The sequence below is a fragment of the Podarcis liolepis genome (assembly GCF_965112155.1).
Source record: "Podarcis liolepis genome assembly, chromosome: 15".
Classification (NCBI taxonomy): domain Eukaryota; kingdom Metazoa; phylum Chordata; class Lepidosauria; order Squamata; family Lacertidae; genus Podarcis; species Podarcis liolepis.
Genome location: NC_139566.1, coordinates 20,929,226 through 20,950,555, shown reverse-complemented (window position 1 = coordinate 20,950,555; position 21,330 = coordinate 20,929,226). Strand labels below are relative to the sequence as shown.

At 47.2% G+C, this 21,330-nt stretch overlaps 1 protein-coding gene across 1 annotated transcript in view; it reads right to left on the bottom strand.

Annotated features, from left to right (window-relative positions):
* Positions 1–17,906, bottom strand: part of FBXO21 (F-box protein 21) — a 28,577-nt gene extending 10,671 nt beyond the window's left edge. The window contains exons 1-8 of the mRNA XM_083478659.1: positions 17,596–17,906; positions 8,882–9,017; positions 8,124–8,218; positions 4,872–4,993; positions 3,683–3,829; positions 2,217–2,353; positions 1,347–1,483; positions 421–597 (exon numbers count right to left, since the gene is read on the bottom strand). Of these exons, the coding sequence (XP_083334785.1) occupies positions 421–597; positions 1,347–1,483; positions 2,217–2,353; positions 3,683–3,829; positions 4,872–4,993; positions 8,124–8,218; positions 8,882–9,017; positions 17,596–17,870 (1,226 nt within the window). The 5' untranslated portion in view covers positions 17,871–17,906. The remainder of the gene's footprint in view (positions 1–420; positions 598–1,346; positions 1,484–2,216; positions 2,354–3,682; positions 3,830–4,871; positions 4,994–8,123; positions 8,219–8,881; positions 9,018–17,595) is intronic.
* Positions 17,907–21,330: the final 3,424 nt, after the last annotated feature.

Here is a 21,330-nt window from a genome sequence, read left to right as displayed (position 1 = left end):
AAACAGGCAAAGACAAAGGTTATGCTTTCATTCATGTTCATGAAACTGGTTGATCAGGGCCAATGGGGGCACTACCCCACCTACCTTGTTCTGCCCCAACCAGCCCGCCTTTCTATTTGCAGTCAGTCCAAGGGATGGCTCTGCCTATCAGCTTCCTCCTTAGTCTCAGCTCCTGGCCGGGAGGAGGACAGGGACAGGACTGGAAATAGCTGGCTCTGCCTGCTATTAGCTCCATCAACTGCTGAGGTTCCTGCCTTCTGCCATACCAGATCAGAAGCAGAAGACTTCTAGGAGACTTGGACCCTGGACTTCCCACTTTGTGGCTGCCTCTTAGCAGCTGCGGCATTTCACCACCCGAACCTGCGATTTTTGGGTCTCCCCAGAAAGGGCTTTTGACGCAATGCTCTGCTGGGTTCTTACCGCTTCCCGATGTTCAACAAGTTGCCCACCATTCTCTGCAAAACTTCCTTTGCTGTCGCCACGCCATAAAATTCCTCGGTCACGTGGTGCCCGATCAGGTACTCACACTCTTTCACAGTGAGCTGCTTCCCCTTCCCAAAAGCGTCGATATAGGCATAGTCAAAGATGTCTGTGCTTCTGCAGAAAGAAAGCAAAAATGAAGGGCAAGCCTTTAGCAAGCATAGCATGCTTCTCTTTCTAGAAGAAACAAAGTGCTCTTCCACGCAATAATGGGGCTGTTACCCTCATGGCAGGAGTGGTGGGTATACCTTGACATGGAACAGGTGTGCGTACAGACATACAATGAGGTGGCCAGAAACAGCTTTATTTTTTAATACAACACCCCTTAGGCACAGAGAAAAGGGGTACATATTTTGCATGACGGTGTTGTTCTGGCTGCACGAAGAAGCAACCCATGGGGAGCTGAGACTGCTCTCAGGGGTGGCGTACGGTGTGTGTGTGTCTATGGGCAAATGCCATTTTCGCCCCCTGGAAATCCGCTACCATTTATTCTAGGCAGCTGCATTCCCGCCATCTTGCGACACTGTCAGAGCCATTACAGAGTGAAATTTATAACTTTCGGTTCCACGGCTGGCCAGATCCCTGGCAGATAATGAGATCGCACCAACGTTATTGATGACTATGGCAAGTAGTGGGGTTTTTTTCTAATCAAACACGACCCATTTCTCTTCTGCAGTAGAAGGACACACACGCACACACACAAACCCTTCCCATTACTTTGCCGTTTGGCAACAGTTAACTTGAAAATGGCAATGCCGAAGCCGTCTTGTTGCCTGAGATAGCTGCCTCTCTTGCTGCCTTGCCAGCTCGGAAAACAAGGTTCCTGGTGGGAGGGCGGGAGGCCAAGCGAAACTTTAAAAGCTTACCCTTCTGTCCCTTGGCACCATCTGAGCAGAAAGTGGCTGGGAAAGTTGACAGGCTCCAGCCGCACACCCAACTGCCTGGCAATTGTCAAGTAAAGCACCGACAAGCTGATTGGGATTCCAGTCCTGTGGATCAAAACCTGAAACCAGAAAAAGAAAACGAGACCAACAGTGAGGGTGAGGGGTAGTCCCTCTGATCTGGGATTATGTTTAAGCCCACCCCCAAAAGCAGGGACTGGTTGGTTTACAGCCTTGCAGTACAATGGATCCTCTGTTCTTTTAAGGCGAGGAAGACAAAATAGGCCCAGAAGCTCCCATGTAACCACTGAGAACAATCTGTCTCTCTGTTTCGTTTATTTGTAAGATGTGTAAGCCGCTTTCCCCCACATTGTGCTCCCCAAGTGGTTTCCCATGGAAGAATAAAAGCATAACGTTAAGAACAGATACAATGGATAAAAACAGCACAAGAACAGCAGTAGTGCCGTGAGATTGCACTATCTGAAACCCCGGAGTTGATATTCCCAAATCCTGGGAGAATAAAGGGTGCAATGATGAGGTGATGGAAGGGCGAGACAGAGAGGAGACTTGGGAGTAACTAGGTCTCTGGTGGCTAGCGGATGGTCCCAAAGAGGCAACAGACAGTAACTGTCTGCCGCCTCTTTTCTTTGTGCTGCCAGGACATCCTCCCCTCTCCATGCTGCACCACTCCCTGCCCATTGGCTCAGATGATCAGAGAACCCTAACTTCCGCCCACCCCCAGGCACATCTCTAACCTGTTCATTCTAAATCACTGCCTTTAGGGCGGCATGCAAACATATTCCTATGCCAAAAAAGGCAAGTTAACGGGCAAGTCCGTTCTCCTGTTCTCTTTACCTGGCGGATGTACGAATTCAGGGAATTGTAGTAATCCACCTCGTTCCCTTTGTATTTCAATTGCTCGTAGAGGACGTAGTTCATGGCATCAAGGACCTGCCTCTGAAGCTCCACCTGAGAGACGATCAAGACCTCCCCTGAAACACAAGAATAAATTAATTCGCTGAAACTGCTAGGAAAACGGGAGAGTTCTCACAGTGGCCAACAAGAAGCCTGTGGGAAAACCACAAGAAGGACCTGCACACAAGAGCACTCTCCCTTCCTGGGGCTTCCAGAAACTGAGTTCCTGCAGTCGCCTGCACAAATTCATCACCTCACACTCTGGGTGGCTCCCAACAGAATATTAAAAACACAATAAAACTTCAAACATTAAAAACTTCGCTAAACAGGGCTGCCTTCAGATGTCTTCTAAAAGTCAAGATACAGTGGTGCCTCGCAAGACGAAATTAATTCGTTCCGCGAGTTTTTTTGTCTAGCGAATTTTTCGTCTTGCGAAGCACGGTGTTGGAAAAGTTTTGGAAAAGCTTCAAAAATCACCAAAAACCTCAAAAAAGGCTACCACACCGCGTTCTATGAGTTGCTCCTCGAAGTCAAGTCGCAACTGTATTAACGGTGTTAAGAAAAAGGAAACAAACTTGCAAAAAACGCAAGACGTTTTCGTCTTGCAAAGCAAGCCCATAGGGAAATTCGTCTTGCGAAGCAGCTCAAAAACCGCAAAACCCTTTTGTCTAGCGAGTTTTTCGTCTTGCGAGGCATTCGTCTTGCGGGGCACCACTGTAGTTGTTTATTTCCTTGACATCTGATGGGAGGGCGTTCCACAGGGAGGGTGCCACTACCAAGAAGGCCCTCTTTTGCCTGGTTCCCGGTAAATTTGCAGTAAGGGAACCGCCAGAAGGCCGTCGGAGCTGGACCTAAGTGTCCGGGCTGAATGGTGGGGGTGGAGACGCTCCTTCAGCTATACTAGGCCAAGGTCATTTTGAATTGGAACACTTTGAATTGGAAATGTACTGGGAGCCAATGTAGGTGTTTCAGGTCTGGTGTTATATGGTCTCTGCGGCCACTCCCATCGTAATGTCATTTGCCTCTGCTGGGTGAGAAGAGTGGCATCTCTGTCCACTGGTGGCTTTGGCCCTGTTCACTGCCAGCATGTGGCCCCTGACAGATTTCTCCAGAGGAAATGTGGCCCTTGTCAGGAAAATGTTCTCCTCACCTCTCGCCCAGGTGTGACAGCTCAGTCAGTATCAGTCAGCATGAGACTCTTAATCTCAGGGTTGTGGGTTTGAGCCCCACGTTGGGCGAAAAAGTCTTCCACTGCAAAGGGGTTGAACTACATGACCCTTGTGGTTCCTTCCAACACTACAAGTCACCCTAGCGCAGAGTAGCTGCATTGCCATAGAAAAGGCTGTCCAAAAAAACCAAAAAAAAACCACAAACAAAAAACTAACTCAAGTAGCTTTGTACAATACCTGCTTTTTGGGTCACACTTGGGTGCCTAGAGTTTTTCGATTTCAGGAATTTCCGAACTTTGGCCACAATATCGTCAACCTGGGCTTGGACACTTTCTAGGCAGATGTCCGACAGTGGGTTGCAATACTGGTCAATTAATACAGCCCCTGGAAAAACCCGGAAGAGAGGCAGGGCAGAAATATATTCCATTAAAATTACTCAAGGGTTGTGAGCAGATTTAATTTCGAATGGTAAGAGCTGCCGGGTAATGGGAAGTAGTGGCTGGACAGACACCTGCCATGGGGCGCTGTAGTGGCTGGGTCCCTGAATTGAGTGGTGAGTTGATTAGATTGGGGCGGGGAATCATTTAAAGCCCGAGGGCCACATTCGCTTGTTAGCAGCTTTCCAAGGGCCATGTAACAGTGGTGAGTGGAGTAACAGATGGGACCCACCCACCCACCTCTCCTCTCTCCTGCAAGTTAAGCAAAAGGCATTATCATGGTTCATGAGCACGTAACATCTAAGCAAAGACAGAGGGCGTGGCCTCTGTGAGGGGGCGTGGTCTAGGAGAGCCCCAAGGGCCAAATAGGGATGGAGGGCTGCATCTGTTTCCCAGGACTGGGGTTCCCCACCTTTGGAATAGATTTTTTCCCCAAAGAGCCCCTCCTCATGAAATTATAAAAACAGTTTTAACCTTACACACACACAGAGAGAGAGAGAGAGAGAGAATTGGCAAGTGAAGGAGAAGGAAATTCTCATTTTAGTAAGGTAAGTGAAGAATTAAACTGGCCAGTCTGTATTGCATTAAGAGGAAATTAAAAGCTAAACAAGGAAAAGCAAATGGGGGTGTTGGGATAAAGCTCTTCAAATCCAGATAAAGATGGAGCGTGTGCATTTCAGAAATAATATTTGAGAACAGACGAGGAACAGAAAAAGATTGGACTGCTGATTTCGGGACAAACCACTGAATTAAATTACAAAATGGTTAAGATTCTGCCTGTTTTGTAATGAGTACAATGAGGTTTTTTGTTTTTTTGTAACTGCATTGAAAAATATTGGATGTGCCAGTAGATCACACTATTTTACTTTAACTACATTTTGAGTGATGCTCCATTTGGATTCTTTTGTGTGACGCAGAGCCTTTGGCTAAACAATAAAGATTCGGCTGGCAGGACAGATGCTTGCTATCACGTTGAGGCCTCCACTCACCTTCCAAAAAGGACTGCTCATCTGCTGGGCGCTGAAGATACACCTTCAGTTTCTTCAATATGTTTTGCTGCCGCATGAAGTAAAGGATTTTCTTTGCATAGTACTTCCACGTCAGGCCTTTCCTGCACAGTGAAGGAGAACCATTGTGGCGAGCAACCGCTTGAGTCGGAAGAATGGGAAGAGGAAAGCCAGGCGCACAAAGAGAAACGCTTGAATGGCGCGATTATAAGGGGCTAGCCAAGCAGAGCATGGAAACAACTACCAAGCCCTGAAAGCAGGATCTTATTAATACGGCTCAGGTATCTCCCGTGACTTTAAAAGACAACTTCTGACCCCTATAGCACAATCTTATCTGCGGAATGCAAAAAAAGGCAGAGAACTACAATGCTGCTCAAATACTCTCACGCCAGCTGGGATTTTTGCCAACATCAATAGTTTTATTAAACTTCAGCAACAAACAAGAGAGGGGTAGAAAGATGAAAGAGATACGGATCAGCATACAATGCAGAAAAATTGCACCGGGGAGCCTGGCTATAAAGAATAAAGGAAGGCTTTAAAGTTGCAGTTCTCAGAGTGGCTTAACAGTCTATCCTTTTCCCCAGGAAACTCTGGAAATGGTAGCTCTGTGAGGGGAATATCAGCAGGGGGCGGGGTGTCCTAACAGCACCCGTAACAAACCACAGGTCCCAGGACTCTTTGTGGGGTTAAGAATGGAAAACTATTCCTCCAAGTCCACCTTATGACTTGGAGGGATGCAAGGTCCTCAGACCACTGTGTAAATATGGTGGGTATTGAGCCTTCCAGACTCGAAACGTCACAGCCACTTACTTAAGAGAACAGCCGAGGAAGACTTGATGCTGTTACATTTGTGTCAGTGCCTTGGACAGAAGACCAATTTAATAATTATTCTGTAGTAAGAAAATGTCGTGTGCAAAGATATTTAAGATGTTTCTTGAGAGACAGTGCAATGTAGTGGTCAAGAAAGACCAACTAAGACTGGGAAGACCCAAGATCTGAATGGCTACATTCAGAACAAGGCCTTCGGCTCAGTATACCTGAAGGAGGTTTCCACCCCATCGTTCAGCCCAGACACTAAGGTCCAGCTCTGAGGGCCTTCTGGCGGTTCCCTCACTGCGAGATTACAGGGAACCAGGCAGAGGGCCTTCTCGGTACTGGCACCCTCCCTGTGGAAAGCCCTCCCATCAGATGTCAAGGAAATAAACAACTATCTGACTTTTAGAAGACACCTGAAGGCAGCCTGTTCAGGGACGTTTTAAATGTCTGATGGTATTATTATTATTATATGTTGGGAGCTGCCCAGAGTGGCTGGGGAAACCCAGCCAAATGGGTGGGGTATAAATAATAAATATTATTATTATATTATTATTTATCATGATGGGAATTAGCCTGGCTTTGTTCCTGTAGCCACGAGAAGGGGTGCAGAAACATTCACTCCTGTTTCCAAAAGCGCTTAATTTTAACTACTGTTTGTGTTCTTTGTGTTCCAAGAACCCAATTCTACAGAATGCTTCTTACTCACATCCTATTGTTTCACTATACCAGGTGTGTGGACAACTTTGTCCCTCCAGATGTTGCTGAACTACAACTCCCATCAGCCCCAGCAAACACAGGCAATAGCCAGGGATTACGGGAGCTGCAGTTCAGCAACAGATGGACTATGTTCCCCACACCTGCTCTATACCCTCCTGGGCTCTGAATGCATGCACAGGTGATGCTCCTGTTTCTCCCAATTCAGATCCGTCCACTCCAGCAAACAGATCAAACCTCACAACGCATTTTCCTCTAGTCAATCAGGGCGCTCAGTAGGAACAGACACACTGTCAGGACGGCTTCCAGGGAAACAATTTAGCTTAATGATAGCAAGTGGCAACGACTGCAGCATCGTTAGCATAAATTTGCTCTTAATACGAATGTGTGCGGCCAACGCAGCAGCTCAAATGATGTTAAGCAGAAACCTCACCAATGCAAAATATTAAGCTGCAGCCTTGTTAGAAGGTGAAACGAAGCTGAGCACACAAGCAACTATAAAACTTCATTGTAGTCTTTAAAACAGGGATAGGGAACCTGTGGCCTTTCGGATATATTGTTGGAACATATCCGTCAGCTCCAGTCAGCATGACTAATGGCCAGGGATGATGAGAGCTGAAGTCCGGCAATATCTGGAGGTCCACAGGTTGTCTGCCTCTGCTTTTAAGACTTCCTACATAGTCCTTGCAGTTTTAATCAATTAGATCTGCATAAATTTGCATACAAAAGAGGGGGGGGTAAGCAGACTTTTTTTTTTTTAGATTATGCACTGTAACATCTCAGGAGAGGCATTTCCGATTGTCTCTTGCACAGAGAATGCAACATTTCTCATAAGACTGGCACTTATTTTATTTATTTATTTATTTTTATCAAAGGTATATACCGCCCTTCATCTGAAAATCTCGGGGTGGTTCGCAAGATAAAAATGCAGAACAAAAGCACAAAATAAACAGTTAAAACAAAAACAGACAATAAACCCCACATCCCACAAGCACATTTAAAAGGCCGTAGAATATTAATCAGCCAAAGGCCTGGTTGAAGAGGAATGTTTTCACCTGGTGCCTAAAGATGTATAATGAAGGGGCTAGATGAGCCTTCCTGGGAAGAGCATTCCGCAAATGGGAAGCCACTGCAGAAAAGGCCAGTTCTCATGTTTCCACCCTCTGGACCTCTTGTGGAGTAGGCACACAAAGAAGGGCCTCAGAGGAGGATCACAGAGTCTGGGTCGGTGTATCTGGGGAGAGGCAGTCCTTGAGGTATTGCGGTACTGAGCTGCTTAAGGCCTTATAGGTCAAAACCAGCACTTATTAATAGCTGGAATGGTATAAGACCAGGTTCGAATCTCTGCTCGGCTATGGAGCTTGTTGGTGTGCCTTGGACAAGTCACTCTCTGTAAGCCTCACCAACCTTGAAGTAACGTTGTGAAGATAAAAAAAACCCCGGAGAGGAAATCATGTCTGCTCTCTTGTAACTTCTTCAAAGAAGAGGGATTATGAATGCAACGTTTAAGAATTAAATTGCAACATGAGTTTGCAATGTCTGTTAAGGTTCTGTAAAAAATATTTAAAATCTGCTGGCTGCACACTGCTTCAGTCAGTCAAAAATGTTTTAACAGGCCAATCAATTAATCTAAACTTTGCAGCCCTATAGAAATGCAATTTTGTTTTTGCAGCCCCTCCTAGCTCTTTTAAAATTCAGGCTCACCTTCCTTCCATATTAAGGATGGACATCAGCTCATCCTCAAAGAAGTGGCTTGGGCACTCGAGGGTTTCAATATCAGTGAAGCCGTCACAGGGCACCTAGCAAAAGAACATAATGTTATCCCATCACTAAGGACTTTAGGGAAGGACCATGGCTCATCTGAAAGGGCACATGCTCTACATGCAAAAGGTCCCAGGTTCAACCCCCAGCATCTCCATGTAGGAGTCTGAAACCCTGGAGAGTTGCTGCCAGTCAGTGTGTACACAATATTGAGCTAGATAGACCAATGGTCTATCTTAAGGCTTCTATGCCTTAAGTGAAGGGCCATAGCTCAGTGGTAGAGCATTAGTCTTGCACGCTGAAGGTACCATGTTCAATCCCCAGCATCCCAGGGCAGGGAAACTGACTCCCGTCTGAAAGTCTGGAGAGCTGCTGCCAGTCAGTGTAGTCAATGTTGAGCTAAATGGACCAATGGTCTGACTCAGTCTGAGGCAGCTTATTTTGTGGGGAGGGTATGAGCTCAGTGACAGAGCATCTCCATCTCCAGGTAGGATTGGAATTGATCTCTGTCTGAAACCTTGGAGAATTGCTGCCAGTAGACAATATTGAGTAAATGGACCGGTACAAAGTAGCTTCCTCAGTTCTTAGGACTTTTCCTGTAACCCACTAGGAAACTATCAAGCACGCTTTTGTATCCTGGGTCACAAAAGAATCATGGGGTGCACAGGACGAGTGTTTCTCAAATAAACAAGAAATCTTACATGATCCGAAAAGAACCTTTTGGAAAATGATGCTACGATTCTCCGAGCTTCCAAGCCAGCTTTATGCCGTTGTTTGTATTCCTCCAGCCAATTCACGCTGTCCACCTGGTTATAATATTTCATAATCGATGGCCACCTGTGGAAGAAACAGACAAATCAAAACACAGTGGTCAACATTTCACATCTTCACGGAGTTGTTCAGGATGCCAAGAGGCAGGGGGAAGAGAACAGGAAAATGGAGTAAGGAGAAGTGGTCTCCTTGAACCACTAACAGGGATGGGAAGCATGTGGCCCTCTAGCCGTGGTTGGACTGCACTTCCCATGATCTCTGACCATTGGGCTATGCTGGCTAGGGATGATGGAAGCTAGAATCCAGGAGCTGCTGGAGGGCCACGGGTTCCCCCCCCCCTTGGAATGAGGTATCCTGGAGAAGGAATGAGGTCGAAGGAGGTACACCACAAGTGTAATACACATGCACACACCCCATTTCATCTGTTACAGTGAGAGGTTTCAGAGGACTGACACCCTGCTAAACACTAAGGTTGATGAAACATTCATGCCACAGTGGGGAAAGATTTCAGGAGGGCAGGAATGGGGAAAAAAACCACAAGAAAGGTCTCCTTCCCCAGCTGGCTTACCCTGATGAGTCCTTTTGTTCCATGCACTCCTCCGTATGGGCTGAAGATCTCATGCCCAGCTGTGAAATGTGGCCCTATATAAATTATATAATTCTGAATATTTGGGGGACTTTCTGAAGTTAAGTGGATAAATATTCTTGCTTTTTTATTTTTAAAAAAGAGATCCTCCCCCTCTCACCCTGCGCCCCACTCCAACAAGGCCTGAGCATGCTTTTTGCCATGGTCCAAAAATGATGGGCATCAGCTGGGGTAGCTGGGTGGGGAACTGAACTGCTCAAGCCCCTTACTGAAGAGAGGTATAACCGTCATTGAACTACAAATCCCATAATCGCTGACCGTGCTAGTTGGGGCTGATGAGGAGTTGGGAGTCAAACAACACCAAGAGCGCTAAGCTGCGCCTGGAGTGAAGGAGACAGATGCATCCCTAAGCTCTCCCAGTCACACAAATTATTCTAAATAGCCCAAGGCTTGGTGCTCATTTGTTCCTGAGCCCCAGGGGTTAGACCTGTAAGGAAAATGTACTATATCACTAGACTGCTATACTGCTAGTTCAGGCCTAGCTGGAGAGAAAGCTAGTAAAGACTCTTCAGAACCCCCCAGCTTGTTACTTATATTTTCAAAGTACGGTATCTTCCTGCAGGCATCCCGTAGCCACACAGGAAGATGCCTTATACCAGTGTGCAGGCAGGTAGGGTCTCAGCCAGCGTACCAGATGGAGCTGATAGGCAGCTGCCTTCGACACAGAATTAACCTGCGCTTCCATGGACAGCTGTGAGTCCAAAATGACTCCCAGACTGTGCACCTGGTCCTTTAGTGGCAGTTACCCTGCTCAGGACCAGGGAGTCCTCCACACATACCTGCCCGCCCCATGTCCTCCTTCTGTCTTTTCAAGATTCAACCTCAATCCATCTACTGAGGATGCTACTGAGGACTCATCAGAGCTCCCCAGCTTGTTATCTATATTTTCAAAGTAGAGTATCTTACTGTAGACATCCCCTAGCCACAAAGGAAAACACCTTATATCAAGTCAGACCATCACTTCACCTAGCTCAGAACCATCTACATTGACTGGCAGGAGCTCTCCAGAATTTCAGACTGGAGTCTTTCCCAGCACTACCCGGAGATGAACCTGGGACCTCCTGCATGCAAACCACATGCTATGCATCCAGAATAAATGCAAGGGACGTGCCCACTGGGCTTGTCTCTAACCTCCAAATATAAGGAAGCTGCCTTATACCGAGTCAGACCATTTGTCATCTAGCTCAGTATCACTGACACAGACCGGCAGAAACCCTCCAGCCCTCCAGGCAGGAGTCTTTCCCATTGCTACCTAGCAGTGTTTCAAACTCCCATTATTCTAGGCGCATATTGCGACAGGGAATTTCATCAGCACATGCAGTTTCTGAGCTCTGGGCACAGTACTGTGCCTACAATTTCAGATTAAAACTGCAGAGTGGAAGGAAAGGAGGACCTTTTTCTGCCTCCCTACGTCCAGCTACTCTCTGAAAACTAGAGAGGAGACCCTCTTAAGAATACTAGGGGGGTGGCCAGGTCTAGGACTAGACCATGTGAAAAATGAAGATAATATTTTAGCTGAAGTTCATTCATATTCAGCTTTGTATTTTTGTTATTTAAAAAGTATGCCTAGACATTCTGTTGCTGCGCCCAAAACCGAGGTTTAAGGTGCCATTTAGCTCCTAGCTTTCGCATCTCAGTTTCTAACACTGCTACCTAGAGATGCCGGGGATTAAAGGAGGGCCCTTCTGCTTGCAACACATGAGCTCCCGTTTCCCGACAGCTAAATAGCAGGTGGCAGAACTCCCTACCCCACCATGCAACACTTCTTCCAGCAAACTATCACAGCGAATGCTGCTTTGAGGATTCATTGTGTTCAAAAAAGGATTATAACTTCTTGAATCTGCCTATCCCCCTTGAACCAGGAGGAGGTCGACGGCAGTGTGTGTACACTGCCAGAGCACATCCTCAGCTGGCCGGCATTGGGAGCTGGAGAGGCCAAAGGGAGGGTGGAGGGGATTAGCCTCAGAGGACACAGGCCCTGTGACTTGCAGCCGTGTTTCTGAGCAGCTCAGCCAAGTGTCCAGCATTTGCTTCTTGCCAGGAAATGTAGGAGGAAGTCGCTTGCTCCCTATTTCCCAAGTGTATCGGGCACAGGAGAGATGTGCCGACAGCCGCTTTGGGTGGCATGGAACCCAGAGCTCTCTTTGATATCCAGGACAGGGGGGAAAATAAAGCCCAAACATGAGCTGTAATTCTGGGCTACCTGCTGCAAGCCCTGGTGCCCTGGAAGCTCCTGTGACATTGAGGATTAATGATGCACCTGCCTATCTATTCAACACCATGAAGGTTTTCTGGAAGAGAAATCTTGGCACAACATGGCTGTGAGATAAAGCCTATCAGAGGCTGCCCAGTCAAGCTATGTGCTTCCTCCTCACAAAATGTCAACACTAGGATTAACCAAAAGATGTGGATATAGACCTTATCTGTCAGCTTTTGAACAATTCCCAAGTTAACATATTTTTTTCAGAACACAAAGGGAAAGCAGGAGTCACAGTAGAAACTGCCAGTCAAGAGAGATCTGAAGGATGCAAAATCCATGTGGGAGTTTGGACAGGACCATAGACTATTCGCGAAAACAAAGAGTTGTGGTTGAGTTATCTAGTTCGTACATTAACCAATATCCCGATACACACACATTACACAATGAAGCTGTTCTACATAGATTCATATTGTTCCATCTAGTTCATACAGTGGTACCTTGGTTTATGAACTTAATCCGTTCTGGAAGTCCGTTCTTAAACTGAAACCGCTCTTAAACCAAGGCACACTTTCCCTAATGAGGCGTCCCACCGACGGTGCCCTTCCACCGTTCGGTTTCAGTTCTTAGACCGAGGTAAAGTTCGCAAACTGGGATACTACTTCCCGTTTTGTGGAGTTCGTAAACCGAATCGTTCGTAAACAGGACTGTTATTAAACCAAGGTACCACTGTATAGTCTATTCCACTGGTCTTCAACTGGTGGGTCAGGACCACCAGTGGACTGCTGTCTGATCTAAGATGGGTCACACTCTTACCATGGAAGAGTGTTCCCACCATGGAAATATGTGGTAAAAGATTAAGAAACAGGTCCCAAAATGCATGTTTGGGTTAAAAGTGAATCCTGGGGCTGCAAAGGTTGAAGATACCTGCTCTACTCTACCCTGAGCAGAAGTTTCAGGTAGGTTCCCCACCTCTTGCCCTACTTGAAGGTGCTACAGATTGATCCTGAAAAGGTTCGCAACCGAACTGTGTGCTCTACCACTGAGCAACGGCCCTTTGTCCTTCGTGCTAAGCTGTTAGGAGATTCCTATTCCCCTTCCAAAGCTACAATTCCCAGAGTGGCTAAACAATCAAGCCCTCTTCACAGGGAACTATGGGAACTTGAGTTCTCCAAAAAAAACTCTGAGCACCCTTAACAAACTACAGCTCCCAGAACTCTTGGGGGGGTGTAGCCACAACTATGTTTATCATAGCACTTTAAATGTATGGTGTGAATGTGGCCTCAGTCCTGCTTAAGAGTAAACCCCTCAGAATGAATGGACCTCAGGCTCATTAATTTCAACCAAACTGGGATAAAATAATAACAACAATTCCTGAATTTGTTTAATAAATAGCTGATCCGGACCATGACTGGGGCAAAGGGTTGACTGCTCCTGCCACAGCCAGTCCCAAGCTGACTATTTGCTGGCTAATTATTATTTAAACAATAATCAGCATCAGGAGACATACATGACCAAAGCAGCCTTCTCCAATATGGAGCCCTTGCTGAGGCTGATGGAAGTTGTAGTCCAAAACAGCTGGTCAACAGGTTTGCAAAAGTTTGGCTAGAAAGAGGGCTAATTTTATGTCTCGTTTGCTCCAGATGAGGAACATCACTTTGCAAACACCTTCACAATATATGGCAATGTTGCTGCACAGTAGTATTGTGAACAAACACACAACAATGGCTTCAACTTTTTAAATCAGGATGTCAATCTGTTAACTTTTAGGGCGATGGTGTGGCAGAATACATCACTGTAGGAGACTAAATCATAACTTGCAGGCAAGCTCTCTCACACAGTCAGTGACAATAGAACTGGACCAATATATGTAAATTTCTTATCTTGGCCCATTTTTGAGAACAGGAGAAGTTCATATGCAGCTTGGCTCTGACCATGTATTGGCAGAAGAAGACATGGTTTTATTGCTTTTTCTAACTGCCAGTTGGCTTGCAAAACTCAGGCTGAACAATTAAAAGGAAGAGAATATTCTCTCCCCACCTGTGAAAGAGGCTGCTGAACAACGGACAGCTCCCCAGTTCAGCAAGCGATTTTCCTGGGTCGCTTTCCAGGCTCTCTGTCTGCGATTCAGAGTTCGGCTTTATCATCTCAGCCGCCAAGTTGGACCTTTGAAAGATTCAGAGCCAGCCACGTGAGCCATCGTGAGTCTGTATTCCAAAAGCGGCTGTTTCTCTGATCGCTGGACTCCTGGCAAAAGTTGAGATATTGACCCTGTTGCTCTGGGCCAGGCTCCATCTTGAGTAATTACATCTGAGTGCCTTGAAACCCCCACTGCAATTTCAGTTGGAGGAGTTATTCTTTACTCATTGCCCTAAAATAAACAGTTGCTGAAATAATGTAACGCAGTGTGGCCATATTCCTCATGGAAGGTTCACTGGGCCCCTGACAGCACTTCGGATGCTAAAATCGAGAACTACAATAAGGGAACAGCATGAAGCAGTGATGAAAGTATACAGATACAGAATATCACTTATTTTAGTAATGACAGAGAACACTACTATGAGCTTTTATAAACAAACAAAAATCTGTTTGCCATTATGATAATTTCCAAACTGGGTGAACATGCAGGAAAATGGCAAACGAAGTTCAAGGTCAGAGCAAATTGATGCGTAATGCAACAATTTTTCATTGATCATTTTAATATTCCTTGTAAGCAGCTTGCAGGTATTACTACAATCAAGGGGCAAACATATTTCGCTAAATAAAAAAATAAACCCTAACTTTAATATGTGCCAACGGTGTTTGAATTGTGACTAACCAAAGAAGAGATCTTGGGGTTATGGTGGTTGACACAATGACAATGTCAAACCTGACAATCAGCTTATTAAGCATTCATCTCCCTGATTTGTTTGCAGGGATATTAGACAACACTGGCTTTTTATTGAGCATTCATTCTGATTTTTTTGTGGGGAGGTTAGATGCCACCGTATTGAAACAAGCATTATCCCACACTTTCTGGAGCACTCCCCCATCACTTTTCTTTTTTTGCAAAAATTCTGCTCTTTGAGGAAATAGGCTTGTTACACAAGACCTACTAATCAATTGCACTGCCTGAATTTGCCTGCATATGATTCAACCCCACCCAGTGTTCAAAATTAGTCAAGCACCTGACTTAGCACATTTTGCACCTGACTATTACAACCAAGTGAAGATGCCTGGGCACCAGGATGGCGCCTGACATCTTCACCATCTGGAGGTGCATGTCTGGGGATCACTGGAACTTGACTGTTTTCACATACTAATACCACATCCTGTAGAATTCTATCAATTATGTACATTTTATCTGCACAATCAGAATGAATTTCAGGAACCATTTCATTTACCCCACTACCCTGCTCACAGTTGTGAAGAACATTCTTAAGTTATGAATGGTCCGTATCACCATTAAGAGAGGTCGGAATAGGTGCAGGGTTCGAAATTAGCAGGGCGCAAGGCGCATTTTGCACCTAAAGATTCTCCATTTGTGAGCACCTCAAAAAGTCTGGGTGCCATTTTTTTGTGCCTGGCTGACACTCAAAAATTACTGAAATGTAGTGCTTTGAAGCCTCCAAGTATATGTTAAGGATAGGCAATATGTTAAGGAGTTTAACAATAAAGAGTAGAATGTTTTGAAAACTCAAGTATGGTACCAATATTTTTACTGTCAACACCAAATCAAACATATATTAGCAATTTCTGCTAAAAATGTGATATTAACAATGTGTCACTTATGTGAATTGCGTATTAACTCATGTTTATTAAAATAATAAATAAAAAGTGTTGCCGACCCTCACACCCCAGGCGACTAGACATTCTGTTTTGGCACCAACAACCCAGGTCCAAGAAGACATTTGGCTCCTAGCTTTTCTAACACTGCCAATATATATATATATATACGGACTGTGCCTGGATAAAGTGATTTTTCTTCTTTCAGTTCTCAAAGCCACTATTTTGCTGCTGGCTCTGGATGGCAGATGCTGGATTTCGCACCCCCCAGCTGAGCATCCCTGATCCTTCTCCTGCTCGCATGCAAGCAGCGGAAGGATTGTGGCTCCCGCAGCTGGGGAGTGGGGGGCTTCACACACCCCAGCTGAACAGCCCCAACTGCTAGGATGAGGCATGCAGCTCCTCAGCCAAACACGTTAAAGAAGCAAAGGGAGGAACAAGCTGTATTGGCTCCTGGGTGATACAGCTTGTTTCTCTCTCTTTGCCAGTACAAGGGGCAGAGTAGGACAGTGGCTTCATTCAGCAGTATATTGCAGGTGACACTGCCACCACTCCCAGCTGCAGCTTGTTTCTCCCTCGGCTCAGGAGCGGTGGCGGTTTCACCTGCAATATTCCTCTGAGTGAAGCTGCCATCCCACTCTGCCCCCATACCAATCTTGTATCGATACATCGCCCAGGCCTACTCCACATGTGACTTCCAGATCTTTTGAACTACAACTCCCATCAGCTGCCTTACACACACAGTTCAGGGGCATTATCTTCCCAGTATTCCTGTTATTGCTGTTGTGTCTAGAAACCTTGGCAGTGGAAACTTCCCTTGGGCCAGGGATACCAGCCCTTTCTCCTTTTCCTCCCCCTGCACTCCACCTATGCTCAGGAATTATCATACCAATGTCCAGGGCCAGAAAATTCTCCCTGCACCTGGGAAATTAGACCTTCCACTTTTCCCTGCCTCTGTACTCTCTCCATGCTCAGTGGCATCATCATCATCCCACTATCACTGTTATGGCTATGACTGAAGCCTCTGTGCATAGGATGCCACCTCCAGTCCTTCCTCATTTGCACTTTGCCCATGCTCAGGGACACCATTTTCTTGATTGTCTCTGTTTCTGCTGTAGATGCAAAGGCTCCAAACTCTCCTTTTTCTGTGCTCTAACCATGCTCAGAGGCTCCTCCTGCTGCACTCTGCCCATGCCAGGAAGGCACCATCTTATCAAAGTCACTGTGTTGCAGTTAGAACAACACCAGGCCTTCCTCCTCTTTCCTCCTGCAGCACTCTGCCCATGTTCAGAGGCACCACCTTCCCAATGCAACCACTGCTGCTGTGTGTGCTCCAGGCAACAGAAAACTCTCTTGCCCTTACACTGTGCATGGGTCAACATCACACGCACACACCCTACGCATGCTCAAAGGCACCGCCTTCCGACTGACAATGCTGTGTGAGCTTCATCAGCCTGAAAACTCCCAGTGAGCTTAGGACGATGCCAGCAGGCCTTCCTCCTGCTGCACTCTGCCCATGTTCAGGAACACCACCTACCCAATGCAACTATTGCTACTGTGTTTACTCCAGGGAACTGAAAACTCCCTCACCAAGCCTTCCTCCCCTCTGCATCCTGCCCATGCACAGAGGCACCACCTTCTTGACGTCACTGCTCCATAACCTAAAGCATGCACATCTCTGCACTTAGAACGCCAGGCCTTCTTGCTGCTGCACTCTGCCCATGCCCAGAAGCACCACCTACCCAGTGCAACTGCTGCTGCTGTGTATGCTCCAGGGAACTCCCTCGCCAGGCCTTCCTCCTGCTGCACTCTGCCCATGCCCAGAGGCACCACCTTCTCGACGTCACCGTTACGCGGCCTGAAACACGCACATCTTTGCGCTTAGAACAACGCCAGGCCTTCCTTCTTCCCTGCACTCTGCCCATGCTCAGAGGCACCACGACCTATGGACGTCGCTGCTCCTGCCACCTTTCCGAGCCCCCCCCCCCATTCCTCCACTCTTTCCACACACACCCCCACCCGTCCCTGGGGCTCACCTGAGCCGGAGCTGCTCCCTCCAGACCTTCCCTCGGGGCTGGCAGGCCTCCCTGAGGCGGCGGCAGGTGCAGGCCAGGCGGGCCACGTCGGAGGCGTTCAGCGGGCCGCAGCACGCGATTAGCTCCAGAAGCTCCCCCGGCAGCTCCGCCAGGCTCGGAGGGGCCGGCCCGGGCCCTGGAGGAGGAGGAGGCGGCGGCGGCAGAGCCAACCCCTCCGGCCCGTCCGCCTCCGCGGGGCCCGTCTCCGCCTCGCTTGCCCTCTCCGGCGCCGCCATCTTGCCTGTTTACCTGAGCGGCCCTCCAAGGGGGCGTCTCCAAAGAGACACACGCCGGCGGCGCAGAAAAGGGTGGTCCGAAAAAAGAGGCGGGCGGGCGCGGCAGGAAGAGGCGGGAGGAGAATGACGCCGGCGTTGAGAAAGGGGGCGGGGGGAACCACGAATGAGGCGGGCGAGAGAGAGAGAGAAGGAAAGGGCCGCCCAGGGAGCGTCTGCGAATTGCTTTCCTCGCATAGAGGCGCACCGGCCACTGCTCGCTCTTTTTTTTCTTTTTCTTTTGGTTACAGTATTCCTCTCATCTCCCAGTGGGCAGGAAAAAGAAACTAATCAGGGAACAGCGGGAGGTGGGGGTTAGGGGGAATACCAGTTCCCCCAGCAAGCGCTACCCTAAATTCCCAGTTTGCATTTTTGTCCACCTGTCTGCCTGTTAAAGGAAGGGTGAGCTTCGAGCACTTGCAGAACTTTCAGAAAGAGGAGGAATTTGGAGTCGTTATGGTTCATGGGGTGGGGAGTGGGAGAAGGGAAGGGAATAGTCCTCCCCCCCCCCACTCCATGAACTATAACAAACAGATTTCCTACTTTGAGTAGGTTTCTTGTATTTGTAGAACCTGAGAAGGGAGACAAAAATTGGGTTATGGACCATAACCCCCAGATTTCTATTATTATTATTATTGCCGCTGCTATTTTCTTTTTAAAAAGAGTAATTTTCTAGCATTTGTAGAACCTGAGATATGAAACAAGACGTGCAGGCACTATGCCTCCTTTTTGGGGTGGGGGTGGGGGAGAGGAGAAATTAGCCTGTTTCCTACTTTCATTGTTTGACTTTACCACACCCACCCAGCCCTTTCTGGGGGGAAAATCATGCCGATCCCATATTAAGGACTCCAGGGGTGCACCCCTCAGTCCACCAACAAATAAGAAAATATATTTGTGTGACACTGAAGACACCCCAACCCACAAATATTTATGTTTACCCAGAAATTCCCTTGATCTCTTTGTCCTGAACAGTGGCGTAGCGTGGGGGGTGCAGGGGGGGGGGGCCCGGCCGCACCGGGCGCAACATCTGGGGGTTAGGGTTAGGGGGCGCAAATCCACGGGTTAGGGGGCGCAAATTACTTGCCTTGCCCCGGGTGCTGACAACCCACGCTACGCCACTGGTCCTGAATCTCTTGTCTGAATCACAGTGTTGCTTTATTTAGTGGGATTGTTTTATGATGTGTTTCAATTATGGATGCTTATACTTTAATGTGTTTGGCTGCAGGCCCACCCACCTTTATATCACTGCCAGGACTAAGCAAAGACACTTATTGTAGGAACTGTTCTCTGGACATGTGCAGAACCTACTACAGGAAGCACTGATAACAGGGTGACTTTTATTGTTTTCCTCTTGCTTGCAACTCACAGAGAGAAAGAGAGAGACTTGAACTTACGTGTGCCTTTACCACGGCTGCGGTAAATGCTTAAATAATTGCTGCTAATTATGCTTTTATGACCTGTCAAGTAAACGAGAACTTGGCTGAAGCTTTATGGGTCCATGAGTGTTTTATTGCCTTCTGTGTGAAGCTCAACCATCATTAAAAGCTTCTAGGAGCTGTGCTGAGACGTAACTCTGCTTGATCACACATGCAGTAATAGTGTGCCGGACTGCATCTTTTATCACTACCAACTGAACTGTCCTACCATCCTGGGTATGATGTGAACAACCTGCTTGTCCTGGTTGCTGCATACTTCTTGAAATCATGATTTCCCATGGGAATTAAAAGCTCAGTTCCTTATATTTAAGAAATAAGCAAATCTATGGATTGGAAGGGCCAATCCAGTCTTAATTTTGGCCTAACTGCTCTTATCTTGGTGTTTGCCCTCTGTATGTATGTTTGCGTGAGAGAGAGCATGTGCATGATATCATTTGAACCAAGGGTGCTTCCAGACCACCTGTCAATTGAGCATCCATCCTTATTTGTTGGTGGGGAGGTCAGATGATGTCGCGTCAAGCAAGTGTTGCCCACGCTCTCCCTTCGCCTCCCTTATTCCTAAAAGTCTGGTCCTGTTGGAGGAAGCAGGTTTGTTGTGCAAGACACCCCAGTCAACCTTAATTGCAGAGCTTGAATTTGCCTGAATGTGGTTTGAAACAGCAGCTCAGAACCATTCCTCCATGCTGCTGCAGGCTCCCAGCTAAGGTCTGGCACAATGCGGAGCCTCGTGAGAGTCTCTGGTGTGCTGGGCATTGTGGTCCATAGGAGACCATGCAGCGCATGGCAAAGGACACTGATGCAGATGAGAAGCTGTTGTCTCGTATGAGGTGGGGCATCAGTATCTTATTCAGGGACCACCTGGCTGGAAGACACAGCCCTGTTACCACCAGAGGGTGAGTCTCCTGCAGTAACTCTATCTCCCCAGCCTCACAGACCCTGCCTGTCACACTCTGCATCTTGTCAGCCTTGAAAGCTTCAGTAGGCTGTAGCTCAATATCTCCCTGTTGCTGCTGCAGAAGTGGGGGTCTTCTATTAATTTACTAAGCCCTCAACAATGTTGGTTCAGGGCACCTCCATCCTTGTATCCCAGCTTGATCATTGAGATCATCTGCAGGCATGTCACTGGTCATTCCCCGGGATGGTGAGGCTCATTTGACAAGAGAAAGAAACTTTAAGTCTTTAGTGTCATGGGCCTAGTCCTGTGGAACACCTTGCCACTAGAGATTCAGCAGGTGCCTAACGTGCCAACTTTCAAAACTTTTTTCAATTCTGCCAGGCTTATATTCAGGCAATAAAGAATACAATGGTTAACTGATGTCTGTTTTTAACTTTTAAAATGTGGTTTTCACTGCATGGTTTTATGTATTTCTGTAGCAAACTGTGTTGCTTTTTCTTAATAAACAGCAGTCTATAATTTTTTTTATTTTTATATCCCACCCTTCATCATAAGATCCCAGGGCAGTTCACAGAATAAATGAATGAATGAATACTGCAGTTGGCTTTCATCTGAGCTTTTCCATTGTCCAGCTCTATGCCTACCTTCACTGAACACTGGAAGTTCCCATGGGATTTCCCTTAGAGCAGCCATGGGGAACATGCTTTCCTCCAACCCTGTCAGCTGCATCCAGGAATGCCCATGATGGAGGGTGATGGGATGCTCCCCATCTCTGCCTTAGCGGACAGTGAACAGCTTGCAGGCTTAGAAGGAGCAGCAAAGTCTGGCTGGCACGTGCCAACATTGGGACCTTCCATTTTAATTGCGCCACAATACCTCTGAGCCCCTGACATAGCGTTGCTCCAGAGTCACTCCACATTGGGGGCCTAGACGCACTGTGTGGAAAGTAAGGTGGGCTTCGCCCCCTAAAGCAATGGATAAGTAAATAATAAATGACTGGAATAATGAATGCCTAGCCCGATTGTAGTATGAACCATGATCCTCAGGTTGGGCAGGCCCTAAAAGATAAAGTAGAAGATGACAACGGAGTCAA